The following is a 22,207-nucleotide window of genomic DNA, read 5'->3' as shown; positions in this document are numbered from 1 at the left end:
TGTTATTGTTTGGTTTAGATGGACCGTGGAGAAGAAGAAGCTCATGGTTCATCCCATTGCTGCTTGGTGGCCATTGGACGTCTACAGGTTACTTCCACTCCAGACACTTCTGATCTCATGGGATCAAATTCACAGAGTGGTAAGTTAACTGAAATATCATTAATATGTGTAATTGTATATGCCTCTAATGTACTCCTGTAATTGTATTGTGTAATGTGCTAGTGTACTCTCTTGTAATTGTTATGTAATGTGCTCTTATCATCATCAGCACTGATGATTTGACCTGATTTTCTATCTGATCTAGATCTATAGGGGGCAAGGTTGCAGTGTCCATTCCACCCCTAGCTGTAACCCCTCTCATTTCTTTTACCATACAGTACCTCCTTTCATATTATCTTTCTTCCCTCTTACTTTTCACCCTCTTCTGGCAATTGTTTCATAGTGCAACTTCAAGGTTTTCCTCCTGTTACACCTTTTAAAGCCTTTAAACTCTCAGTTTTCCTTTCAGCACTGAATGCCCTCATAGGTCCGAGTGCTTGGCTTTGGCCTAAATTCTATATTCAGTTCAAATCAAATCTATACTTGACTTTTTCCATGAATTTTTTTAGCTTTTATACTTTTCCTCCTACTACTTCCTTATTCACTACTATTGATATGTGTGCTCTGTATCTTCTCTCATCAGAAATCCAAATGATTTCAGCCCATTTTCCACTTATCTGCAACATTATCGCATATTTTTTTGCTTACTGTACTATTAGAGCAATGGTTTTGCCCACCAATATATCTCAAATTATTCCTACATATTTGCTGCTGTATTCATGAGATCGTCTGTAGGGAACAGTAGTAATATCACTAGCTATGGGCCTTGTTAGCACTCTCCTTTTGTGATGCCCATCTGATTGCTTTTGATAATCTGTTAAAATCTATAACATCCATGGCACTTTTGCTGCTACCTCAAAATGAAGGCTGCTACTATTTTTTTATTTCTCCATCATTAGTTAGGGTCCAACCACTTATTTGTCCTTCTTCAAACACCCTTTCCATTAGTTTCCCAGTTGGTTATAATTATTTTCACCCTCATTTCAAACATTTCCTGTCTTGTATGTGTTGGTGTATAAGACAGAATTTGAATCTTGAAAGATCCTTCCAGGCAATGGTCGTCTGTCATAAAGTGTAATTAAGAACCCTAACATCCTGTTGTTTAGTGTATCACCAGTGGCAATGGAGAGTAGCTGAAAACACTTGCTGAAAGCACCGCATAATTCTTGTGGTCATCCCACTCAGTATTTTCTACTGGATCAATAGCACTATGCCCCAAAGGGGGTTAGTGCTGTCAGTGCACCTCACATGGTGCACTGTAGGCATTACTTAAGGTTCTTTGCAGCAACCCTTTGGTCCCCAGCTGCAACCTCTTTCATTTCTTTTACTGTACCTCCATTCATATTCTATTCTGTCTGACTTTCCTCCCTCTCCTAACAATTGTTTCATAGTGCAACTGTGAGGTTTTCCTCCTGTTAAACCTTTCAAACCTACCTACTGTCAATTCCCCTCTCAGAGCTGAATGACCTCATAGGTCTTAGTGCTATGCCTTTGGCCTAAATAGTATACAGTATTCCAATTCCTAATAGTACTGTGCAGTATATATATATATTTTTTTGTAATATTTTAGCACTATACTGTACACTACTTACAAATTTAGTTAACTAAAGAGAGATCACAGTAGATACATAGTACAGTACAGTACCATAGCTACTGGGTCAGACAAGATTAGGAGACAAATGCAATGCACATTGTCCATAGTTTCAATTGTTTAGTACACATGTATGTTTTGTTGCATTTACCTTTGTTGTTTCATTGATGTTAATGTGCAGTTGTGTTTTTTCTTGACATTGTTTTCCTGCTTTAAACTGTAAATGGTCACCAAAAACAGTAAGCCATGCACACGCAACCCAACATTTCTAATACATTAGTGTATTATATATAATACACTGTATATGTTATATATATTCTGTACCATGTAAGTTCCAGCAAAACAAGACACTTGGGTATCAGATTTCACTACATATAGCATTGGCTCTATACTGGCTGAGCAATTTTCTTATGCATGGTAGGCAATTGACATAATTTTGGCATTAATTGAAATGAACTGACCAAATGGTAAATCTGTTCATTAAAATGAATTGGCAGTTTCAAATAGCCAAGACTGAGGTGCTTAGTAGTGATTTTTATACCTTCACCTGTCAGTTAGTGGGATGATAGGTAAAGAACTTTTGTAACGGGCTGTAGTTCCCAGCAGTCGGTGTCAGACTAGGTAGATTGCCGTACAGTAAGTTTTAAATGCAAACTGTATGGTTTCTTCTATACTTTCATTCACCTTACACACCGAATATGTATTTATTGCTAATACCACTAACCATACCAAGTAGTCATTTGTTAACATTACCCCCTTTTTTTTTTCAGAATTTATATCCCGTCATGCAATGGATGGGAAGTTCACTTTTGTTGACCAGCGTGTGATGACAGTCCTTGGTTATTCCCCTCAAGAGTTATTAGCTAAACCCTGTTTTGAATTCTTCCACCCAGAGGATCAAACACACATGAAGGAAAGCTTTGACCAAGGTACAGTAGAATTCTATTTCAGAATAAATGTAGAAATTGATTCACATACACAAACAATCCTGAAATCATTGTTGACAAATAATAACTTGTAAAAATGATGCTTCATTTTCATTTAAATTTTTTTTTTTTTATTTCCATTCATCAGTGTTGAAGTTGAAAGGGCAGGTGATGTCTGTAATGTATCGTTTCCGTGGAAAGAACAGGGAATGGGTCTGGTTACGCACATCAGCATTTGCATTTCTTAACCCTTACACTGATGACATTGAGTATATTGTTTGCACAAACACTGCTGCTAAGTAAGTACAGTACATTGTTGTTTGAATTTTAATGGTTAATCTTTTGATATGGAGATAGCTTTGTAGTATATATTACACAATTGTAGCTTATGTTTTTCAAAACTGGAAGAAAATTTTCAAAATAGTATAACATGCAAATTGAACAGCAAGTTTGGCTTCGCATCATTATTCATGGACTGTTGGGTGTGCAGCTTTATGGCATCTTCTTACTTATTACTTAGAGTTTGTTGGGGTTCTATGCATCCTTTTGTAGATAATGAGATAGGGGAAATTAAAATAAAAGTCATTCAGTTCTGGTTTTATTAACTTTTAATTATAATAATTGAAAATACATTTTTCAATTGTTTAGATCAGTATAGGTTGTCATAGGTAGTAATTATCATATGTGGCACTGATACAGTATTGCACAATTAGTATGATTCATGGAATTTCTTAAATGCACAGGTCAGTACAAAGTGGTAGCGAGATGAGTGGCAGTGGATCAGAGCAGCAAGAAATCAGCTCTGTTAGCAGTCAGTATACAACTCACCAGCCTGGGTTGGAGTATTCGTTACAAAGGCAGCGTGAGTTGTATCCACACATGATCCAGTCTCACATCCACAGTATGTATGCCCCTATAATTTCTTTCCTTTGTATTGACAGGTTGTTTTTAGCAAACAAGAGTTCATTAAGCATGATCCTCTTTCCCTGCTGTGAGCAACCAGATTTGCTGAACAGGGCACCAATATGCTTAATAGGAAATACAGTAGTCAAACTTCTTAGTTCTAGAGGTCCTTTATTCCTCATACCGTCAGACTGAGGAACATTCTCCCTAGGAATATTGTGCAATTAGAACCTCAAAAGTTCGAGCAAAGATGCAATTCGTTACTACCCTAGTACATTTTCTCCATGTACTACTTTTAATAATTTGTTTATATTTTTATCTTACTGCTTATTAACTGCTCTCTTCTTTCTGTATTTCACATTATCCTCTGTAATTTCTGTCAAATAAACACCATATTCTTTGGAAGTTTGAATTTCAGTTCAGTGGCCCTTTTAGGCCTGTTCAGTATGAACAGGGTTCATCTGTTGAATAATAATAATAATAATAATAATAATAATAATAATAATAATAATTATACAGGTAATAGAAGCTTTCTAAGTATGAATTTATAATTAATTTCACTAAGTATTTAAAACACACACTGATACTGCAATACTTTAGCTTTATACACCATGACTTGACTTTTTAATATACTGGGATATAGGATATATAAATCCTATTAAGTAAAAAATAAAACTGTACCCCTTACATGTCATAAGACTGCTCAAGGATAAAATACTGTAAGATCTAATCTTTAACTTTGATCTGTGGGTAATAACATCATTGGCACAAGACTCCACTTGTGCATTTTCAAGTTGTGAATAGATTTTTATTGGAAGCTGTTTTCTAGGTATGGAAAATAAGTGTCTGAAAAATGAGAGACCCTTATTTTGTTGAGATTAGATGTTAAACTGTATAGTCTCCAAATTTTTTAATACAATGTAGCCAGTTTGGGCTATTCTTGTTATATAAAATGTATTCTTGAGATCAGGTTTATAGAAACTGCCAATTATGTCAGTGGTTCACTGTATATCTGCACCACTAAAAAAAACGTCAGAAAATGGTAAGAAATTTTGTAGCTATGGTAAAAAAAACAGTCCATAAACATACTCATTTTATTATCTGTAACTGAGTAATTTCAACATTTTATAGTTGGATTATGGATGATTATTTAATAGAACACAGTTTAGAATGTTTGGACTGGCAGATCCTAAATCCCATACCTTGGGTTTGCAAAGCAGAAATATAATAGCCTGTATTTAAGGCCTCGTCATCCCTGTATGGCAGATGCATGGGAACCTGAAAGAAATTGACCAGTTTGGGTTGGACTGTTTTTTTGATGCAAGATAGAATAATGAAGATTGAAGGTGGATAATTAATAGGGGAGATGAGCACTTGATGATAACAAAACTTACAAGGACAAAACCAAAGAACAATGGCCAGAAAATTTTAGAGTGAGGGCCTGGACCAGATTTGACAACTAACACATCATTTCACACTTGACACAGTATATAAAGGGAAAATTAAGAGTTGTGTAACACAAAGGTGATTTCTCTTTACAGGTATAGAATCAGTTTTACCTTGTACTTAATACCTTGTTGTTTTAGTGTTGATAATGTACTTATAATATGGTACCAAATTTATTTTGAATTTTTTAATAGTTGAAGTATAATCTAATGTCTTTAAGTTTTAAAAGAAAAATTACCTTTTTTATTTATCATTGTAGGTTGACTTATTTATCTTTGTAGGTTGACTGCATATGCAAGCATTTTCTTTGTGTGTATATTATATACACTGCAAACCCCATTGTGATGTAAACTTAAAGTGTACTTAACCTAATTCACTTCAAATTTGCAGGTTCTGGCCGCCCTAGTAGTACCCAGGGGGCTTACAGTGGTTATGAAGCAGGTGCATCACCTTTAGCAAGTTATTCACCAAGCACTCCACAGGGTACCCCTCTTTCATCTCAGGCATCATCCAGTCTGTCACGTATCACAAAGTCCTCATCTCCCCCTCCAAGTGCACAACCTACTGCTTGGAGTAGTAACCCACATATTAGACAGGTATGGTTTTTGTTTGCCTCTTCACTTATGTTATGTATGTTATGGTATGTCCCATTTCAAGTGAAAAATCTCAATATTTTCTTTTCAGCACATCTGGACATCATGTAATTTTTATACAATCTTTCATGCCCTTAGGGGGGAACATTGCCGTCAGTACACCTCAAGTGCGGTGCACTGCAGGCATTACTTGAGGTTCTTTGCTGCGTCCCTTCAGCCCCTAGCTGCAACCCCTTTCATTCTTTTTACTGTACCTCCATTTATATTCTCTCTCTACAACCTTCCTTTCTTAAGCCCTCTTCTAACATTTATTTCAGTGTAGCTGCAAGGTTTTCCTCCTGTTACACCTTTGTATCCTTTTACTCTCAGCTTTCCTTTCAGCACCAAATGACTTCATAGATCCCAGTGCTTGGCCTTCGGCCTAAATTGTATATTCTATTCTACAATCTTTCAGGGCACTGATGGTTATACTTACCCTGCAAGTAATATGAGTCCGTCACGCTCGCCTTCTACACCATCGTACACACCCCTCAGTTCTGCCAGCCGTTCCCTCCCACCATATACCTCAGCAGCTGCAGCAACATCTGGTAAGTAATCTGGGAGTTGCTACATTTTCTTCAAAGGTCATTATTTTCTTTTTCATGCTAATGGTAATCTATTCATCATGTATAAGGCATAATTGTCAGCTTTGCAATTTGATGCTGTAGTCTGTTATGGTAGTAGTGTACAAATTCCTAATGTAGGGAATTAAAGGTTGACTGAAAATTGTTTTAGGTTAGTGACATTAGTCTTTTCTCTAAATCAGCTTTACAATTTGATGCAGTACAGTCTGCTGTGGAAGTATCGTACAAATTCTAAAGTGCAGTGAATTAAAGGTTGACTGAAAAATATTCTAAGTTAGTGACAGTATTCTTTCTCTAAATCAGCTTTACAATTTGATGCTGTAAAGTCTGCTATGGTAGTATTGTACAAATTCGTAAAGTGTAATGAATTAAAGGTTGGCTGAAAATTCTCTTAGTGACAATATTCTTTTCTCTAAATAGGCATGTGGCAGTACAGCTTGGGAACAGAAGGAGCAAATGCTGGGCCATCCATTAGTTCTGGGCATCCAGGAGCAAGTTCAGGTCATTCCAGTGGCAGTGCTGCAGGCACTCAACCTGAACTGACAGATATGCTTCAAATCCTTGACCAGTCAGGTGGTACTACTTTTGATGACCTGAATATGTTTAATACAAATTTTGAATGAGGACCATCCAAAGTAGTGAATACCTTGGTAAAAGCTTGACTATTCCAAGAAACCGTTTATTTTATTTTTTTAACAATTTTTTTCTGCAGAGGGGTAAGTCTTCAAATCCATATTGGTATTTCTTTTTTCATCAACAAGTGCCTCAGTGACAGTGTTCTAAGATTGGACTATAGACCCACTATACCAGAAGTTATGGCAAGTTTTGAAAAGTAGCTGAACTTCATTTCACTTATAAAATAAGAATTTTGTTACCATGTCCAAGGATTTGCTTCCTTCTGTCAGTGTTTAAACAATATTGGATACTGGAATGCCCCTGTGAATAATTGATCATGGATGCTTCAACCCATATAATTTTGTGAGTTATCACAACAAAAGTTTAGAAGAAAAACGGACTTCTTGATGTAGACATGGAATAAGATGATAATACTGGTCATCAGGAAAAGTGAATTATCAGGCTAATTTCATATAATGTATATTGTGAATTTTATTTAAATTTTGTTTAGGTGCTGTTTATAAAGAGCAAGTTATTTAAATTTAGTATTTATTATTTAGGAATAATACTGTACCTCAAGCAGTAGAGCTCAATATTGTAATTTACAATGTTTATTATGTTTAAAGAAATTATGCTGATAATCAAATTGCAATATTTCAGCATTATGTTTTTGTTATCATGATTTTATGATTACTTAGGGATGTTCACCACTGTACAGTACTTTCAAGCACTTTTTGATTTAGTGCTCAAGCTTGTGTTGTTCAGAAATGGTATGTATTCACTGAAAGAGAAACATGAAAGTGTCTTCTTTTACCAGCTGTCTGATTATTAATGGTCTCGTGTTGTGGCGACCTTTGATTTCGACCTTTAGATTTCTTGAGAGGTATATATCTGAAACATTGCAATGCAATATCTTGAATATGAATATTCAATCTTTTACTAGAGGGTTTAATTTTTTTTTTTTTTTTAGTGTAGTTATCATAGATGTGGGTTTAATTTTTCTTTTTCAACAAGGTCTTCCACCTATTTTGTAATTTGAGTCTCCTTATGTTACTAAACAATTAATGTGGGTGAAATACATCAGACCTTCCAGGATGGTAGTAAGAGGGTTGAGTTGTTGTTATTCACTAATTTATAGATATTATATTAAACGGGGTTCAGGGCACTAACAAAATTATTGTACTTTTAACAAAAACAAAAAAAATATGCAAATGGAAGACTTGATATATTAGGTCTAGGTAGGAAATAACTAATTTCATTTCTTTAATTGTGAAGAAAAAGGTTGAACATTCATGGAAAATTCATCATGCAACTTTTTCATGAGCTTTCATGCCACTTGTGTAGCTCAGTTTGTACAATGTAGTGTATATTTTGCCTAATGATGTCAGTACAAGTGTGTCTCAGTGCTCTGAGAGCATTCAATTTTTATGAGCAAGAGGTTTGTGCATTTGGTGTCAAGTCACCAATGATTATACTTGATTATGGACATATCATTTATGGCAGAGGGGAGTTCTTGGCTTGTGGTGGAATTCCACCTGCCCTTTGAAAAAAGATGGTTCTAATTAATTTTTTGAATCCAATTACAATCAGTAGTTTACTCTACAAATCTGTTAGCATTCCCTCTTCTTTAATTTTGTTTAAGTCTTAGATTTGTAATTGAGTCAAGTGCCATGTTTCTTTGGGTCTAGTATCAGTGCCACAGCTCAAGAGTGTTTTGAACCTTGTTATTTTAAAATGTTTCATTGAGAGTTGATGTTTATTGTTATAAATTATTTTTTAGGCATTTCTAACAAGGTTTAAGCTATGTCCCCTCAACCCATAGTTATGTATATGAATAAAGACGTATGTAGAATGTTCCAGTTGAAAATGTATGCGAGTGTGAAATGGCAGGCATGACTGTATTCTCCAAGATTAAGTGTACATTTGAGATTTATATATAAGGAAGTCAACCATGTAAATACAACAGTTGTGTATGTGTGAAATTGAAACCAGCACTTTTTTAAATAATTTACTTTGTATTGTAACTGGTATTTAACCAAGGGTAAAATTTTGCCAGTGTTACCTGTACATAGATTTCACCAATGATGTTACATATGTAAGAAAATGCAAATGCTTGTTGAGGACAAATTGTAGCGAGTGTTGTGGTGCCGGTGAAGTACTGGAAGTAACAAGGTAATTGAGACAGTACAGTATTTAATTTTTATACCATGATTTGTGCAACAGTGTATATGAAGCACAAGTTTGGAATATTTTTGTCAGTGGCCATATTAATGTAAGGGAAGACTATAGTAGGATCCATGGTAAAGGGCCCAAAAGTGAGCCAGGGACCACACTACAAAGACAGTCCATCAGTGCAATATTTGCTGCAGTGGCCTGGCTGGTAAAGGGCCAGTGGCTTACTCAACAATTTGTCACAAGTCTTGAAATTATAGTTATCAGTATTTGAGGCATGTAAGTAAAACTCTTTTCCTTTCCTTCTTTCTTTTAATGCAATTGTAGGTTCATCAATACGATGGTTTAAAATAGGGATTCCCGTTTACTACCAAGTAACTAACTTAGGAAATTTTTTCAAGAGTACCTCCATTCCATATGATAACCAAGTGCCTAAATTTGGTTGCAAGGACTTGGAAATTGTGACAAATTGAGTAGAGTTAATTTTTTAACTCTTAATTCATCTCAACTCTACTAAATCCCAATTAATGTTTCAACAATATTTTATTTTCCTAACAAAAGCTCAGTTAACAAATCTTAACTGTGTTAGCAAGATAACCATCAATCAGTATTCTATCCAAAGATGCTGAGTGAGGTGCTCTTAGTCATCAGTATTAAAGCTTTGATAAATTAGAGGTTTCAGGAAAAAGGAGAGGAAACTTAACTTGCTAACATAGTTGAAGGTTGAATATCCACCTGCAAGTGTAAGCATCAGTCCTTGAGGGTAAGCGTGCAATGTTTAGAACAGCCTTGTTCAAAATATATAGACATTGTAGTATTTATAAATTAACTGAATTTACATTTGGACCCAGGTGGGATTAACTGACACATTTGTCCTGTATGTCTACTCATTATCTAGTACTATTTCTAAAAGCCTAAAATTTATCACATAAGTATGTAAATTAATGACATATAAATAAACTTATGTCTAAGATGTGTGCATTACTTAAACCCAAATCCTGGTTTCCTTTAAGGACAAGACCCCTGCCAGATGCTAAAATTCTGAATAACCAAGTCACCTTCCTTCTCATCTCATAGCTTGTTTTGTTAGTTGACTAAAATGTTTTGTAGCTGAATATCACTGTCACTGTCATCACTACATGTATGACTATTGAAAGTGTTTCATGAAAAATTACAGCATCCAAAATTCACCAACTCAAGTTACCTACAAGAGCTTTACACCAGTTCTTAATTTACTTTCAATCTATGGTACTACGTCTACACTTGCTGGCCAGCTTTGAAGATGAAACTTGTAGCGTGGTGGTTTGGGCAAACTACTGTACCTTCTTTAACATTATATATACTGGCAAGAGCTTTCAATATACTGTATGCTGTATACCACAGGTGGTTATGTCTAAACAAGCGAGAACAAAATAAATCACAACAAACAAATTCTGGTGGCATGGATGGACGAGAAGACTAAATGGATTTGGCTTACTAATCTTAAGATGTGGTAGAAATGGAAGAGATGAATGATAAGTTAAAGAATAAAATCTCAAGTACATCACAAACAAGGACCTGGAAAAATGGTTATCAGATGCAATAACCAAAGCATCACAATCAGAGGGTATTCTAGCACAGTTCTATAAACCTAAATGGACATGTAGACTTGGTTTCTAAGATGTGATATAGCAGATAGCTTTGACAGGAGGAACTGGAATTCTATTAGTGCTAAAGATTAAAGGTAACAGTGTTTTAAAAATCCCAGAGAAAATGTGATGAAGGACGATGTTACAACGATAAGTAACATATGACAAAAATCTGAGATGTTATATCAAGCAAAGCAAGCCCAACATAACATAAGATTGCTACATAATGGGCTGTGATGAAAATACTGAAGGATGACAATCAAAAGAAGAAAACATATGCACATTATATTCATATTACAATTTTTACATATGATAGGCAGAAGTTAGCCTCTAGGCATACATCCTCTCAACTGTATCAACCAAATAACCTTCATCACAAAGAACATATGAGGCAGCAAGGCTCCTGAGGCTGGAAGGAGAGCTTTCAATATATAATAAATGGGTCTGTATAAAACAACTTTATAAAAACACAGTTTATTCCATCTAAGCACCATTTCATCTTATATATGCCTGAATTGATTTCTAAGTGAGAAGCCAAGCTGCTAAATGTCTAAGTGTGTTTGTGTATGCCTGCAAGTGCCAGTAGAGTACTTGGGGGACTGTAAGAAATCCAGAACCAAGTTGCTGGTAACTTAAGTTTGTAAAAAGTATTGTCCAAACACCTGATTAGCGTAAAGCAACACTCATGGACTAGGAAAGGAGGTACACTGGCCATCAACATAAGACCATACAGCCAATAAGCTCGCTCGAGTGTCAAAAGTCTCAACAGAGCTATGAATGAGAGATGAAGAGGAGTTATGATATAGTAGATGGCAATGAACCCCAAACTTCTTATAAAGGCATACAAAATCATTTATGAGCAACATCTTCCCAAAAATAGCAAAGATACACTGCATCTCCAGGTACAGTACTTGCATGTTAAACGTAAGTGATTATACTCCAGAGCAACAATAGTAGTGTTCTGACTGTGGACTCACATTTTTATTAGTTCTGCTTTGCCATTAGTCTTAAAACTATAGGTTCTCAAAATCACTTACCTTACTCAGTAGGAACCTGTTTTTCATAACCATTTCCTAACTTTGGCTTCCCTGATTCTCAACAAGTAAAACATGAGAGCCCTTACGAGACAGGAATATTGAAAGGTGGCATACATTAGTCCGGGCTAATAGTATTCTGAGTTTTTGCTACCAAGCTGGGAACAAACGATAAACCCAGACTACATTTTAAATCTAATTCACCTGCCTTGAAAATATAAACACCCACAAAAAGCCAGTCTTTACTGTGAAGTCCAGTACAGAAGTTCCATAGGTGGCTTGTGTGGAAGCTTCATATGACCTCAGGACCACAGAGGAATCCATATAAAGTAGATGTCATTCAAAATCTCACTAGAGGGCAGATCTAAATCCATTGGATGTGGAGACAGGCAACTTCTTGTGCTGATGTACAAGAGTAAAAAAGTCAGAGATCATGGGTATGGTGAAGTTATCTACATCAATATCCCTTCTGTTACAAGGGTATGGTGAAGTCATCTACATCAATATCCATTCTGTTACAACTACAGAAATGATTACACTTGGCCTGGTACATGTTGCTGTCAGACTTGGTATAGCTTCAGCTGCCATTGTCCATAGTACTCAATCTCGGAGGTCTTGCTAGTTAACTTCCGCATGTGAAAACAAAGGGGACCTGCTTGGAACTACCTTTGTGTCATCAGAGGTGCAGAGCTTCGGTACCTGCTTGATGAGGCTGAATGGGGAAAAGACAAAGCAATGAGAACATCCCACGAAGTAACACTACAGTATGTCTATCCTCCTGCTGCTAGGTCTAGCTGATCTGAGCACTACTCCTGCTGCTAGGTCTAGCCGATCTGAACACTACTAAGTCAGCTTGTAGTTACAACTCTTTTACAGGTGTACCAATGGCATACCCCACAGGTGCCAAAGAGCACTGTAAATCTCTGAAGCAGCCCCTCCATTTGTAGATACTGATTTCTCCTGATGATAATGTCTTGTTATCACAGAGTGTCTCTCTGGGAAGAATCTATGCCGGCCTCATCTGCCTCTTCCCAATATCTCAGCTACCTGTCAACACAGTCTCAGATCAAGAACCACCCTGATTTCCTAAGTATACCATTATTATCAAGCTGTTATCACATCTGTTATTCCTACCAAGTGCTGAATGAATGCTTGAAAATCTACAAAAACAGCCTTCAACTCAAGGAAGTTGTAGTGACATCCTGTCCTGTAACATCAAACATCTTCTCATTTGAATTTCTCAAGGTTTGCACCCCACACCTTGACAATTTTCATAAATAACCAATCTTACAAGAAGAGAGGGGCCACTAGAACTCCTACCTAAAGGTGACAGGCTCCTGTCACCATGGGAAGTTCACCATAACATCCTCCAAGGCTATGAATGGGTAATCATCTGGCTGAATTCCAATGAATTAAAAAAATTATGTATATCTTAGTTTAACCAGACCACTGAGCTGATTAACAGCTGGAACTGACCTCAAGAGTTGTAGCCATAGTGACCACAACCTGAATTAGCTGTGTGGAAATAGTCTCTAACAACATGGGAGTAATCAGAAATTGCCACTTGGCAGGAGGATTTAAACTTTGCTGGATCAAGGATGACAATCTCCCGATCCTTTCTTCCGCCAGGTAAACTAATTTCTCTTTATCTATGACAATACCTAGGTTACTAGTTCTCATCTATGTTATGAGAGACACAAGCTTCAGAGGTGATGTGCATTCCTAAAAAACAGCAAAGTCAAAGTTTATCTTGTCCTGTTAATTGATTGTTCAGTCTTATCAAAACCCATAAAGTTTTGGAGAAAGGCATTTGCATTACCCATTACTGTGTGTCTAGCATCAGCAACAGATGAAGTAGTGAGTGTTTCATAGCAAGCTGCATATGCAGCCCAAAGATAATTAACTGATAGTCAATGAAAGGAATCACTTAGGATGGGCATATGCGAGATGAGCTTTCATGACAGTCATCCGGTGAGTAAACAATACCAAGGGTAGTCATTATCTAAACTGGACAAATGAAACACATTAGACATTGCGCAAACACAAGAAAAGCAAGGACACTGCTGAAGCATCAAACTGCTGAAAGAGGAGTCAAAACGCAAAAAATGTACTGTTTGGGATTAATTTATTGAACGTGTTTGCTGCACAACAACCATAAGACTGAAAAGAGGAGTGAACGCACTCCACAGGTGTACCATGTTTGTGGGAAGATGAAACACGGTTAGCCTGTATGGTGCACACTAGCTTAAAGATAAGCAATGACTTTACCAAAGGTGAGCCGCTCTGTGACACATCACCAAATACCATTAATTATATCATTAGTTATAAGTAACAGGTCACGACCCACAGTCCCAAGAGAGGGTTTCATCAGTCATCGAAGGCAAATACAGTTCTCTGCATTCGCCAACATTAACAACATCAGTGGAAGGAGAGTTGCATGGATTGTCATATCACATTGGCGGCACAATGTGCATATGCTTAACTGTGAGCCGTGAGTCCAGACACATCACTTCATACAGGTGAGACAGAGGCATGGCTGAATTCAAGAGCTGAAAAACATGACTAACAGGTATGTGTTCCACTTTGGCTTTAATACCTATTTCCACCAATTTATATTGTGTCATATTGTATGAATGAAATTTAAACCACGTAATCCAACGTTGTTTTGCTTTGTAGTAGGATGGTGGGTTGGCACTTATCTGGGCGGGACCCAGAAGCCTAGGTTAAGTTAGGTTGGGTTAGGTCAGTTAAGATATGTTGTCGTATACTATACAGTACAGTTTACTATTACTCACTACACTCAAGAACCATATATTTTTCCATCTGCTTATCCTAAGATTTATGCCTATCCAACAATGCTTGTTGGTACAGAATCACTTTTTGCCTCACACAAAAACTTTGGTTAACTACTGGAACCCCCCAGAATTTTATAAATACATGATCGACTTGATTTCATCAAATTTACTCTGTCAGACCACGTTCTGGGGCACTTTCAGCTATTCAACGCTTAAGACCATGAAAAGAGGTAGATACAGTGGTTGGACAGCAAGAAATGAGATCCAGAAAATATAGGTGATGAAGCAAAAGGAAATGGAAGTCAAGTTTTACATTAGAAAGAGGATGCAGCTAGGAACAGAAGGGACACTACAAACACCTTTTAGAAACGTCTACATTACGCCATCTGACATGCACTGACAACACTACTCCCTTACGGAGTAGGTATATCTGGTGGGAAACCCCTAAAAAAGAAAGATTTGCATACTTACCAGTCAGAGTACTGGATAGTTTTAAACCTGTAATAAGATATAGCGTGAATAATATATGTGATATTTATGAAAATTCTAATACTTTTCTCTATTGGGACAGATAGGATGCAGAAGTAACTCTTATGTTTAATAAGATGCACATTATTTGGGTCAGCTCTCAAAGCCCTATTCAGTCTAACGTGCTGCCCCCGCCTATCTATTTTTGTTATTGCCACTGTTACTAGCCTATCACCTAATCGGGAACAGTTTCTATGTTCTGTCAGGTATGTGATCTTAATTCTGTAGAAAAATAGGCTCATTTACATGAGACTACCAAATCAGATTGATGTCAGAGCATCACTTGGTGATATTATTTCTAGGCTAATGAATAATATAATAAATGATTTATTATTATTATTTTTTTGCAGAGACATGTACTGTACAAATGGTCTGTAATGTATTATTGAACTTATGACAATTCCTGTACAAACCCCATATGCCATAATAGATAGTTTTTCAAAATAGTAAATACCTGGGCTACTGAAGAGATGAGTTTCATTGAGCCCAAGCCTAAGAGTTTTTTCTTTAGTTTTGGATATAATTTGAAAAATATGTTTAGTTTTCCTGGAAATATTTGTTTGGCTCATTACAGTACTCCCTTTATCTAAAAACAATATTTGGGGGACTAATGTGGAAAACAAGACCACCAGTATCGTAGGCCTTAGGGCAGGGTGGGGTGGGGATAGCCTATGGAGCTGCCCATTCTCCATGGACACTGTCAAATAGAATAATTGAGCAAGATATGTACCTAGATGTTGCTCCTGCTTTATAGCTATGCAGGGCAAGTTAACTGGGATGTGCCAGTTAGGTGTGACGTGACGTCATGGGCTTGGTTAGGTTAGGTTAGGATGCACATCTTTATTTCCCTCTGTAGCCTAACCTAATAGGCCCTGGGTCATCAAGCAAGTATTGCCAAAGAAAATGAATGTGAAAATTGTCAAAAAAACATAAAAAAACTATCGGAAAAACTACATTCTAAAGAAGCAGTCTAGGGCTATCCCTTATTAATTGCTATGCCATTGCTTGGCCTATAGCTCATAATTAAAAAACCCCCGCCTATCTGGATCTACTGTCTGATCTAGCCTATTTTCATACCCTGAAATTGTTTATTTGCGTCATTTACCTTTGGAAATGTGCCGAAATCCTATCACCTGTCGAACGGCCAGAAAGAAAACGACACAATAATCACTAGTAGATAATATCATTACTCAAAAACTTTTTTCAAAGCTCGTCTTTTTCAGATTTTCATCTTCCTCATTTTGTTTATCTTTGGAGGGCGGAACCGTAGGCCGTTCCATCGACCGAATTTTGATCAGTTGCTATGAATTGTATTCTTGTGGAATAATTTGTTGCTTATGTCATCACTGTTTTTTTATTATAGACTAAAGAAGTTAGTTTTTTTTATTATAATTAGTATTTAATGCGGGCGTCTTGTATTAAAATTCAGGTGAATATCTGTGGTATCTTGGCTCTCAGTTTCCATCTTTATCCATGAAGCCATGCTCCATATTATTCACGTATTCTTTACATAAGTTTTCATGGATAACTCTCACAGATAAATACCTATTCTTACGAGAGTTCCTTCATAATATGGGTTCGAAAATGATTCGCTATCCATTCTGTAACAACGACGCTCAAACTACATGTTCTTTTATAATTCATTTTTATACTCACGTTTAATTTTTTGCTTTTGATGTTTAGACTGGCTGACCGTATGCCAGCACATGTTCTTGCTCCTAGAGCAACAAATATGAAAATATATCTAAAGGGAATATATCTAGAAGTACGGTAACTCAATACGTAGCGTACGATAAAGTTCTTTGCCCATGACGTTATACCACGACTTTCGTATGTTAGTTATACTCTGCTCGTGAGTGAACCATTTACAAAGTAATTAGTTTCATTATAAGCCCTTCATTGCAAATTAAGGTAATTATATTTTTGAGTCATGATAGATAAAAGGATGAAAGATAGAGGGATATGCGTTATTCTGAGAGCTGTATGCGTGTTAAAATGGGAAATTGGCATTGTTGGTAGCCTAGACCTAACCTACCAACAGTGCAGATTGGCCTTGTTGGTAGGTTAGGTCTAGGCTACTGTATGGCTAAAAGTGGTGTCACTGGAATATTTTTTTTTTTTTTGGTATCTTGTGATACAGGGCCACTGTTAGGGGCATCAAACGATGCTCGTGATGTCGCACTTGCATGCATTTAGCCTAGTACTACGCTAAGCATCTTAGGTAAAATTTTATAAGATGCCAATATAAAATAATATCATGTAACCTCCCGGTGTTTACTGGTTAAAATATTGCTGTATTAGCTATGGAGGGTGTTGGGGACGGTATTGTCTTACCTTATAAGTCATAATTTGATGAAGAGCTCATTTCAAAAATGTAGGTTAGCCTACAATTTTGTTTTGTGTATTGGCAACTTGCAAAATAATACCGCGTTGGTAACGTCGTTTCTACAGAGGGCATTCCTAGTTTACTGTAGCTATGGCTAGTGTGTGGTATCCAAGAGGCCATAGATCAAGGTTATTCAAAACCTGGAAATTGTTCAGTTATTTCCACTAATTAAGAGTATATTATGTAATTGGAAGGTTTTGGGAGAAAATTTCATCTCACTACATGGACTTCTTTCTTGTATTCACGAAATGAGCAAATAGTGCAGCAGTAATATGAAATATGCTCAAGGTTTGAGAGATACACTGGGAATATGTTATAGCATGTCTTCATTACGGGAGAAAATTGAGACTATTGGAGATAATGCCGATAAACAATGGATAGGGCCCACATAATTACCTAGTTTAACCTTCCCAAAATTATGGTACCACTTATTACTGCAAGCTAGCTGGTGTTTCTTGCACAGGCTCCAGTGGAGGGCTTTTACTACTGAGTCATGCCTCTTTTTTTACTGGTTCTGTGCAAGCGCCAGACATTGCGTGCTATGTGGTTTATGGTCTCGTCTTTCATATTGCACTTACTGCATGTGGGTGAGATGTTATTTCCATCAATTGTTATTTGGACATATCTGGTTCTTAGGGCCTGATCTTGTGCCGCTGCTAGCATTCCTTGTTTCCTTCTTGAGTTCTCCCCTCTGTAGCCATTGCCATATTTCGTTGCTGGCCAGTTCTTTAGTCTCTCATACTGTACTGTCCGTGCATTAGTTTGCTGTGCCATTCCTCTGTTCTGTTTTTCATTCTCCTGTCTGTATATTTCTGGGTCTTCGTCTACTTTTATCAGTCCTTCTTCCCATGCACACATTAGCCACTCGTTTTCACTGGTTTTCAGGTATTGCCCCAGTGCTCTGCTCTCAATAATGATGCAGTCCTCTATGCTTAGTAGACCTCCCCCTCCTTCCTTTCATGTCATGTATAGTCTGTCTGTATATTTGATTATTATTATTATTATTATTATTATTATTATTATTATTATTTTATTATTTCTTTCAGGGACTGAAAACATGTTGATTCAGGATGTGGAAAGAACTTATATGGTCTTTACCATCGGATCAGTCCTTCTCCCCATTGTCAGGTTGACAGGTATGTGGTGTGAGGATGTTGTCTAATGTGTTTTTGGTTGGTCGAAATTTTGGTAATCTGGTTGCCGTCATATTCTCGGTAAAGTTGTACTGGACAGTAACGAACCAGATACAGTTCCCTTTTCAGGCTGCGTTAGGCTGATAGGTAATAGAGGTATTAAGCTTGATTTTATAGACTTTTTAATATTATATCATACAAGATAACTGTTTTTGGCCTTTTTATTATGTTTTACGAGTTGACAGAGCTAGTTGTTCTATGGTCCTTATCGAGCTTGCCACTAAAATAAGAAAACGACTAGTTAGGGAAAAGAATGATCTTACGACGATAGAAAAATAGACCGATTATTTAAAAGGATAAGCCTTGGAGGACACAAACCCCCCAAAATTTTAATAAGCCCCTTTTTCCCTTGACGAGCAATCGTTCACCATCTTTCATTTCCTTAAGTTTCTGCATTTATCCACGAATGACAACGCTGAATTACCACGTGGCAGTCAACTAGGTAATGCCTTAGAGTCTTAAGCGCCAGATAAACGGTCATTCGTTTATGCGCAAACAAACAAGAGTGCAATCGTTAACTTAACGCCCACACACGAAGTCAGGTTTGATTATTATCAGTTACCGTCCTCAACTCAGTGAGACGACGTGAATAAGAGCGCTGCTTGATTAGCGATTATTCTTCCTCTTGAAAGCAACGATTCCAAGAAAACCAGTAAAAGGAAGTTGTGGATGAAGGACTGGTATGTAAAACGTTCTAGATTTACTCATGGTAATCTCCTAAAGGAACTAATGGTGTCCTCTCCAAAGGATTATGAGAACTTTTTATGCAAGGATCATTCTTCATTTGTCGATTTGCCAGGAAAAGTTGTGCCGCTGATCAAGAAAGAAGATACAAATATGAGGGATGCAATATCGGCAAGTGGCAGACTTTCAAGTACCCTTCGATTTCTAGCAACTGACCAGTCATTTGAAGTGCTGAAGTTTACCACAGCAATATCTCCACAGAGCTTTGGATGCATAATTATGGAAACATGTAGGCCTACTGCTATCATACCTGTATTGAAAAACTTTTATTTACATAAATAATGGAACAGGACCAGTTGAAACAAAATTCAGATTAGTATACTCTCAAATTATGTAAATTTATCAGATATTACTTAAGTACATGCACGTTGAGGACAACAATATGAAAAAAAAGAATATTCAAATTAATGTAAATATATCAAATATGTATAATTTTTACATGCACAATAAAGAAAATATATTTTATTTTAGATATAAAAGCCATGCAAGGAAGAGGCACATCCTGTTCTTACAGATTTGTGTTCTTTACAATGAATTATACACTAATTGGTGATGTACTGTTCATTGACGTATTTATAATACCTGAGTTAACTGAATAAGGTGGTGGAGTTCCCGACGGATGTCCCCGTAGTGGGGTAGTGTCGTCAGTGCACATCGTACGGTGCAATGTAGGCATTACTCCAGGTTCTTTGCAGCGTCCCTTCGGCCCCTAGCTGCTACCTCTTTCAATCTTTTTACTGGACCTCCGGTCATATTCTCTCTCTTCCATCTTATTGCCCACCCTATCCTAACAATTGATTCATAGTGCAACTGCGAGGTTTCCCCCCACCCTCTCCTAACAATTGATTCATAGTGCAACTGCGAGGTTCCCCACCCCGTACACCTTTCAAACTTTTTCACTGTCAATTTCCGTTTCAGTGCTGAATGGCCTTTATTGCCCCAGTGCTTGGCATGTATGTCTAAAATCTATAAATCAGTCAATGATTCCCGACGGATGCGGACCTTTTGCACTGATCTTAAATGAATTTGGCCTTAAATTTCCAAGCCGGCCTTCGTAAAGTACATAATTTATTGGTTTCCTAGCAAATATTTGTTGGTACTCACTAAGCTGTTTTAATTCTTCAGCCCATGCGCAAGCTAAACGATTAATTGGGCCATAGACTTTCTGTAGATGAGTACAAGCAAGTTCGAGAAGTTCGTTACGTTTGTGTTCTGTTATGCTATTCTTTCTTTTCTTAGCAATTACATTCACTTTTCCAGCATTACCTCCACCTGTGCTTGGCCCCTAAGGAAAGCATACTATTATTATGAATTCAGTTATGGCAGTGCTTAAAGCACGAGCCACTTTTGCAGCATAAACATTATAAAGCTTTCATTACATCAATAATCATACGTTTTACTTTTTCACATATTAGACATTTGTTTAGAAACCGCCGCGTGCACATTAAACATTTAAAACCTATATTATATAATCTGTAATTATTGGTATTTCAGATAAAGTTTAGATCTAGTCTATCCAGAAAAATATAGTTAAATAACGTTCTTATAGAGAACAACAGATCGATGGGTACTAAAGATGATGATGTTCGTTTTTTCTTAACAGTTACCAAGAACGGGAAACGAGTGGAAACTGGTGGCAGAATCATTTGAGAAAATGTGGAGTTTCCCCTCATGACTTGGGAGCTATGGACGGAAAGCACATCAAGGCCCGGAAGCCATCAGAATCAGGCTGTTATTACTACGACTATAAACACTCGTTTAGCACTGTACTCGTAGCCCGTGTCAACGCAGATTATGAATTACTCATGGTAGATGTTGGAACTAATGGGGTCTTTTCCAGCCATAAATTTGGTCAAATGTTGATAGACAAAAAACTGAATGTTCCCCAAGCAGAAAGTGTCCCTGACTTTGATGAAATATTGCCCTGTGTTTTTGTGTGTGACGATGCTTTTCCACTCATGGGTAACTTGATGAAACCACATCCACAAAGAACTTATCTAAAGAGCAGGAACAATTAACTATTGTCTATCCAGTGCACGTCTATTGTGGAAAATGCCTTTGGCAGCTTAGCATCCAGATTTAGAGTTTTCTGATCTGCTATCAACATATTTCCAAGTAAAGCATCCATAATTGTATTGGCATGCTGTTGCTTAACATCATTATTTACGTAAGCGGAATGTTGCTGCCTATTTACGAGGTGGGTTCGATACAGATGATGCAACTAATAATGAAATAATAGAAGGAAGTTGGGAATTAAAAACAAAATAGCTTCTTCCACTAGGACCTATAAGTGAAGAAACATTTGTGCAAAAGAAATCTGAGAGAAATTTACAAAATATTTCAATTGACCTACAATCATTGCATGCAATGCATAAATTAAGGAGGCTGGATAACAAAATGTAATAAACTAATAGGTTTATCCATAACTTGTGATTACCCTAACTTACTTAGGCTATGCGCAAAAATATATTCGACTGGATTCAACAATTTCAGAAATAATTATTTTATAGACTATATTTTGTATCATTTTAATTCATGATGCCTCTTAGACAATTGAAATAATTAATGAAAAAATATAAGTTCTTACTTATAAAACTAAGCCTGCATATTGTTTAAAGTATATTGAACTGATTAAGATTCTTAAATGATTTAATTACAAACACTATTTCATTTAAATTTGATAAGCAGAGATCTACAGGCATGTCAGGCAGGTAAAAATAAGAAACAATGGGTTTTGTAAAATAGATAATTGACATCAATGACTGGTTTTAAAGCCAGTTTCCGTTGAACGTTCGATTTTCCAACAGTTTTTACAACTAATTCTTTAATGCAACATGTGTACTTACGGGTTCATATAATTACAACTCAAGAGTGTTTTCCTCTTCCAGTGATGAAATGCCGTACACCTGGCATTTCTGGTCGCGGAAAAAT

The 22,207-nt window shown here is 36.7% G+C and overlaps 1 protein-coding gene and 1 long non-coding RNA gene across 15 annotated transcripts in view; both read left to right on the top strand.

Moving 5' to 3' along the window:
- The window catches only part of tgo (Aryl hydrocarbon receptor nuclear translocator homolog tgo), a 308,504-nt gene extending 298,565 nt beyond the window's left edge, over window positions 1–9,939 (top strand). For all 14 annotated transcript variants that reach the window (XM_067096881.1, XM_067096885.1, XM_067096882.1 and 11 more), the window contains 7 exons: window positions 19–139; window positions 2,461–2,619; window positions 2,765–2,915; window positions 3,360–3,517; window positions 5,356–5,561; window positions 6,013–6,145; window positions 6,602–9,939. In XM_067096881.1, the coding sequence (XP_066952982.1) occupies window positions 19–139; window positions 2,461–2,619; window positions 2,765–2,915; window positions 3,360–3,517; window positions 5,356–5,561; window positions 6,013–6,145; window positions 6,602–6,804 (1,131 nt within the window). In that variant the 3' untranslated portion in view covers window positions 6,805–9,939. The remainder of the gene's footprint in view (window positions 1–18; window positions 140–2,460; window positions 2,620–2,764; window positions 2,916–3,359; window positions 3,518–5,355; window positions 5,562–6,012; window positions 6,146–6,601) is intronic.
- A 6,713-nt stretch (window positions 9,940–16,652) lies between these two features.
- LOC136834092 (uncharacterized) lies at window positions 16,653–22,149 on the top strand. The gene is made up of 3 exons (XR_010851663.1): window positions 16,653–16,864; window positions 18,386–18,475; window positions 20,880–22,149. It is a non-coding gene; the product is annotated as an uncharacterized lncRNA (long non-coding RNA).
- Window positions 22,150–22,207: the final 58 nt, after the last annotated feature.

Source organism: Macrobrachium rosenbergii, chromosome 53 (assembly GCF_040412425.1).
Source record: "Macrobrachium rosenbergii isolate ZJJX-2024 chromosome 53, ASM4041242v1, whole genome shotgun sequence".
Classification (NCBI taxonomy): domain Eukaryota; kingdom Metazoa; phylum Arthropoda; class Malacostraca; order Decapoda; family Palaemonidae; genus Macrobrachium; species Macrobrachium rosenbergii.
The sequence above is the reverse complement of the archived record's forward strand: the minus strand, read 5'-3'. Positions and strand labels throughout refer to the sequence as shown.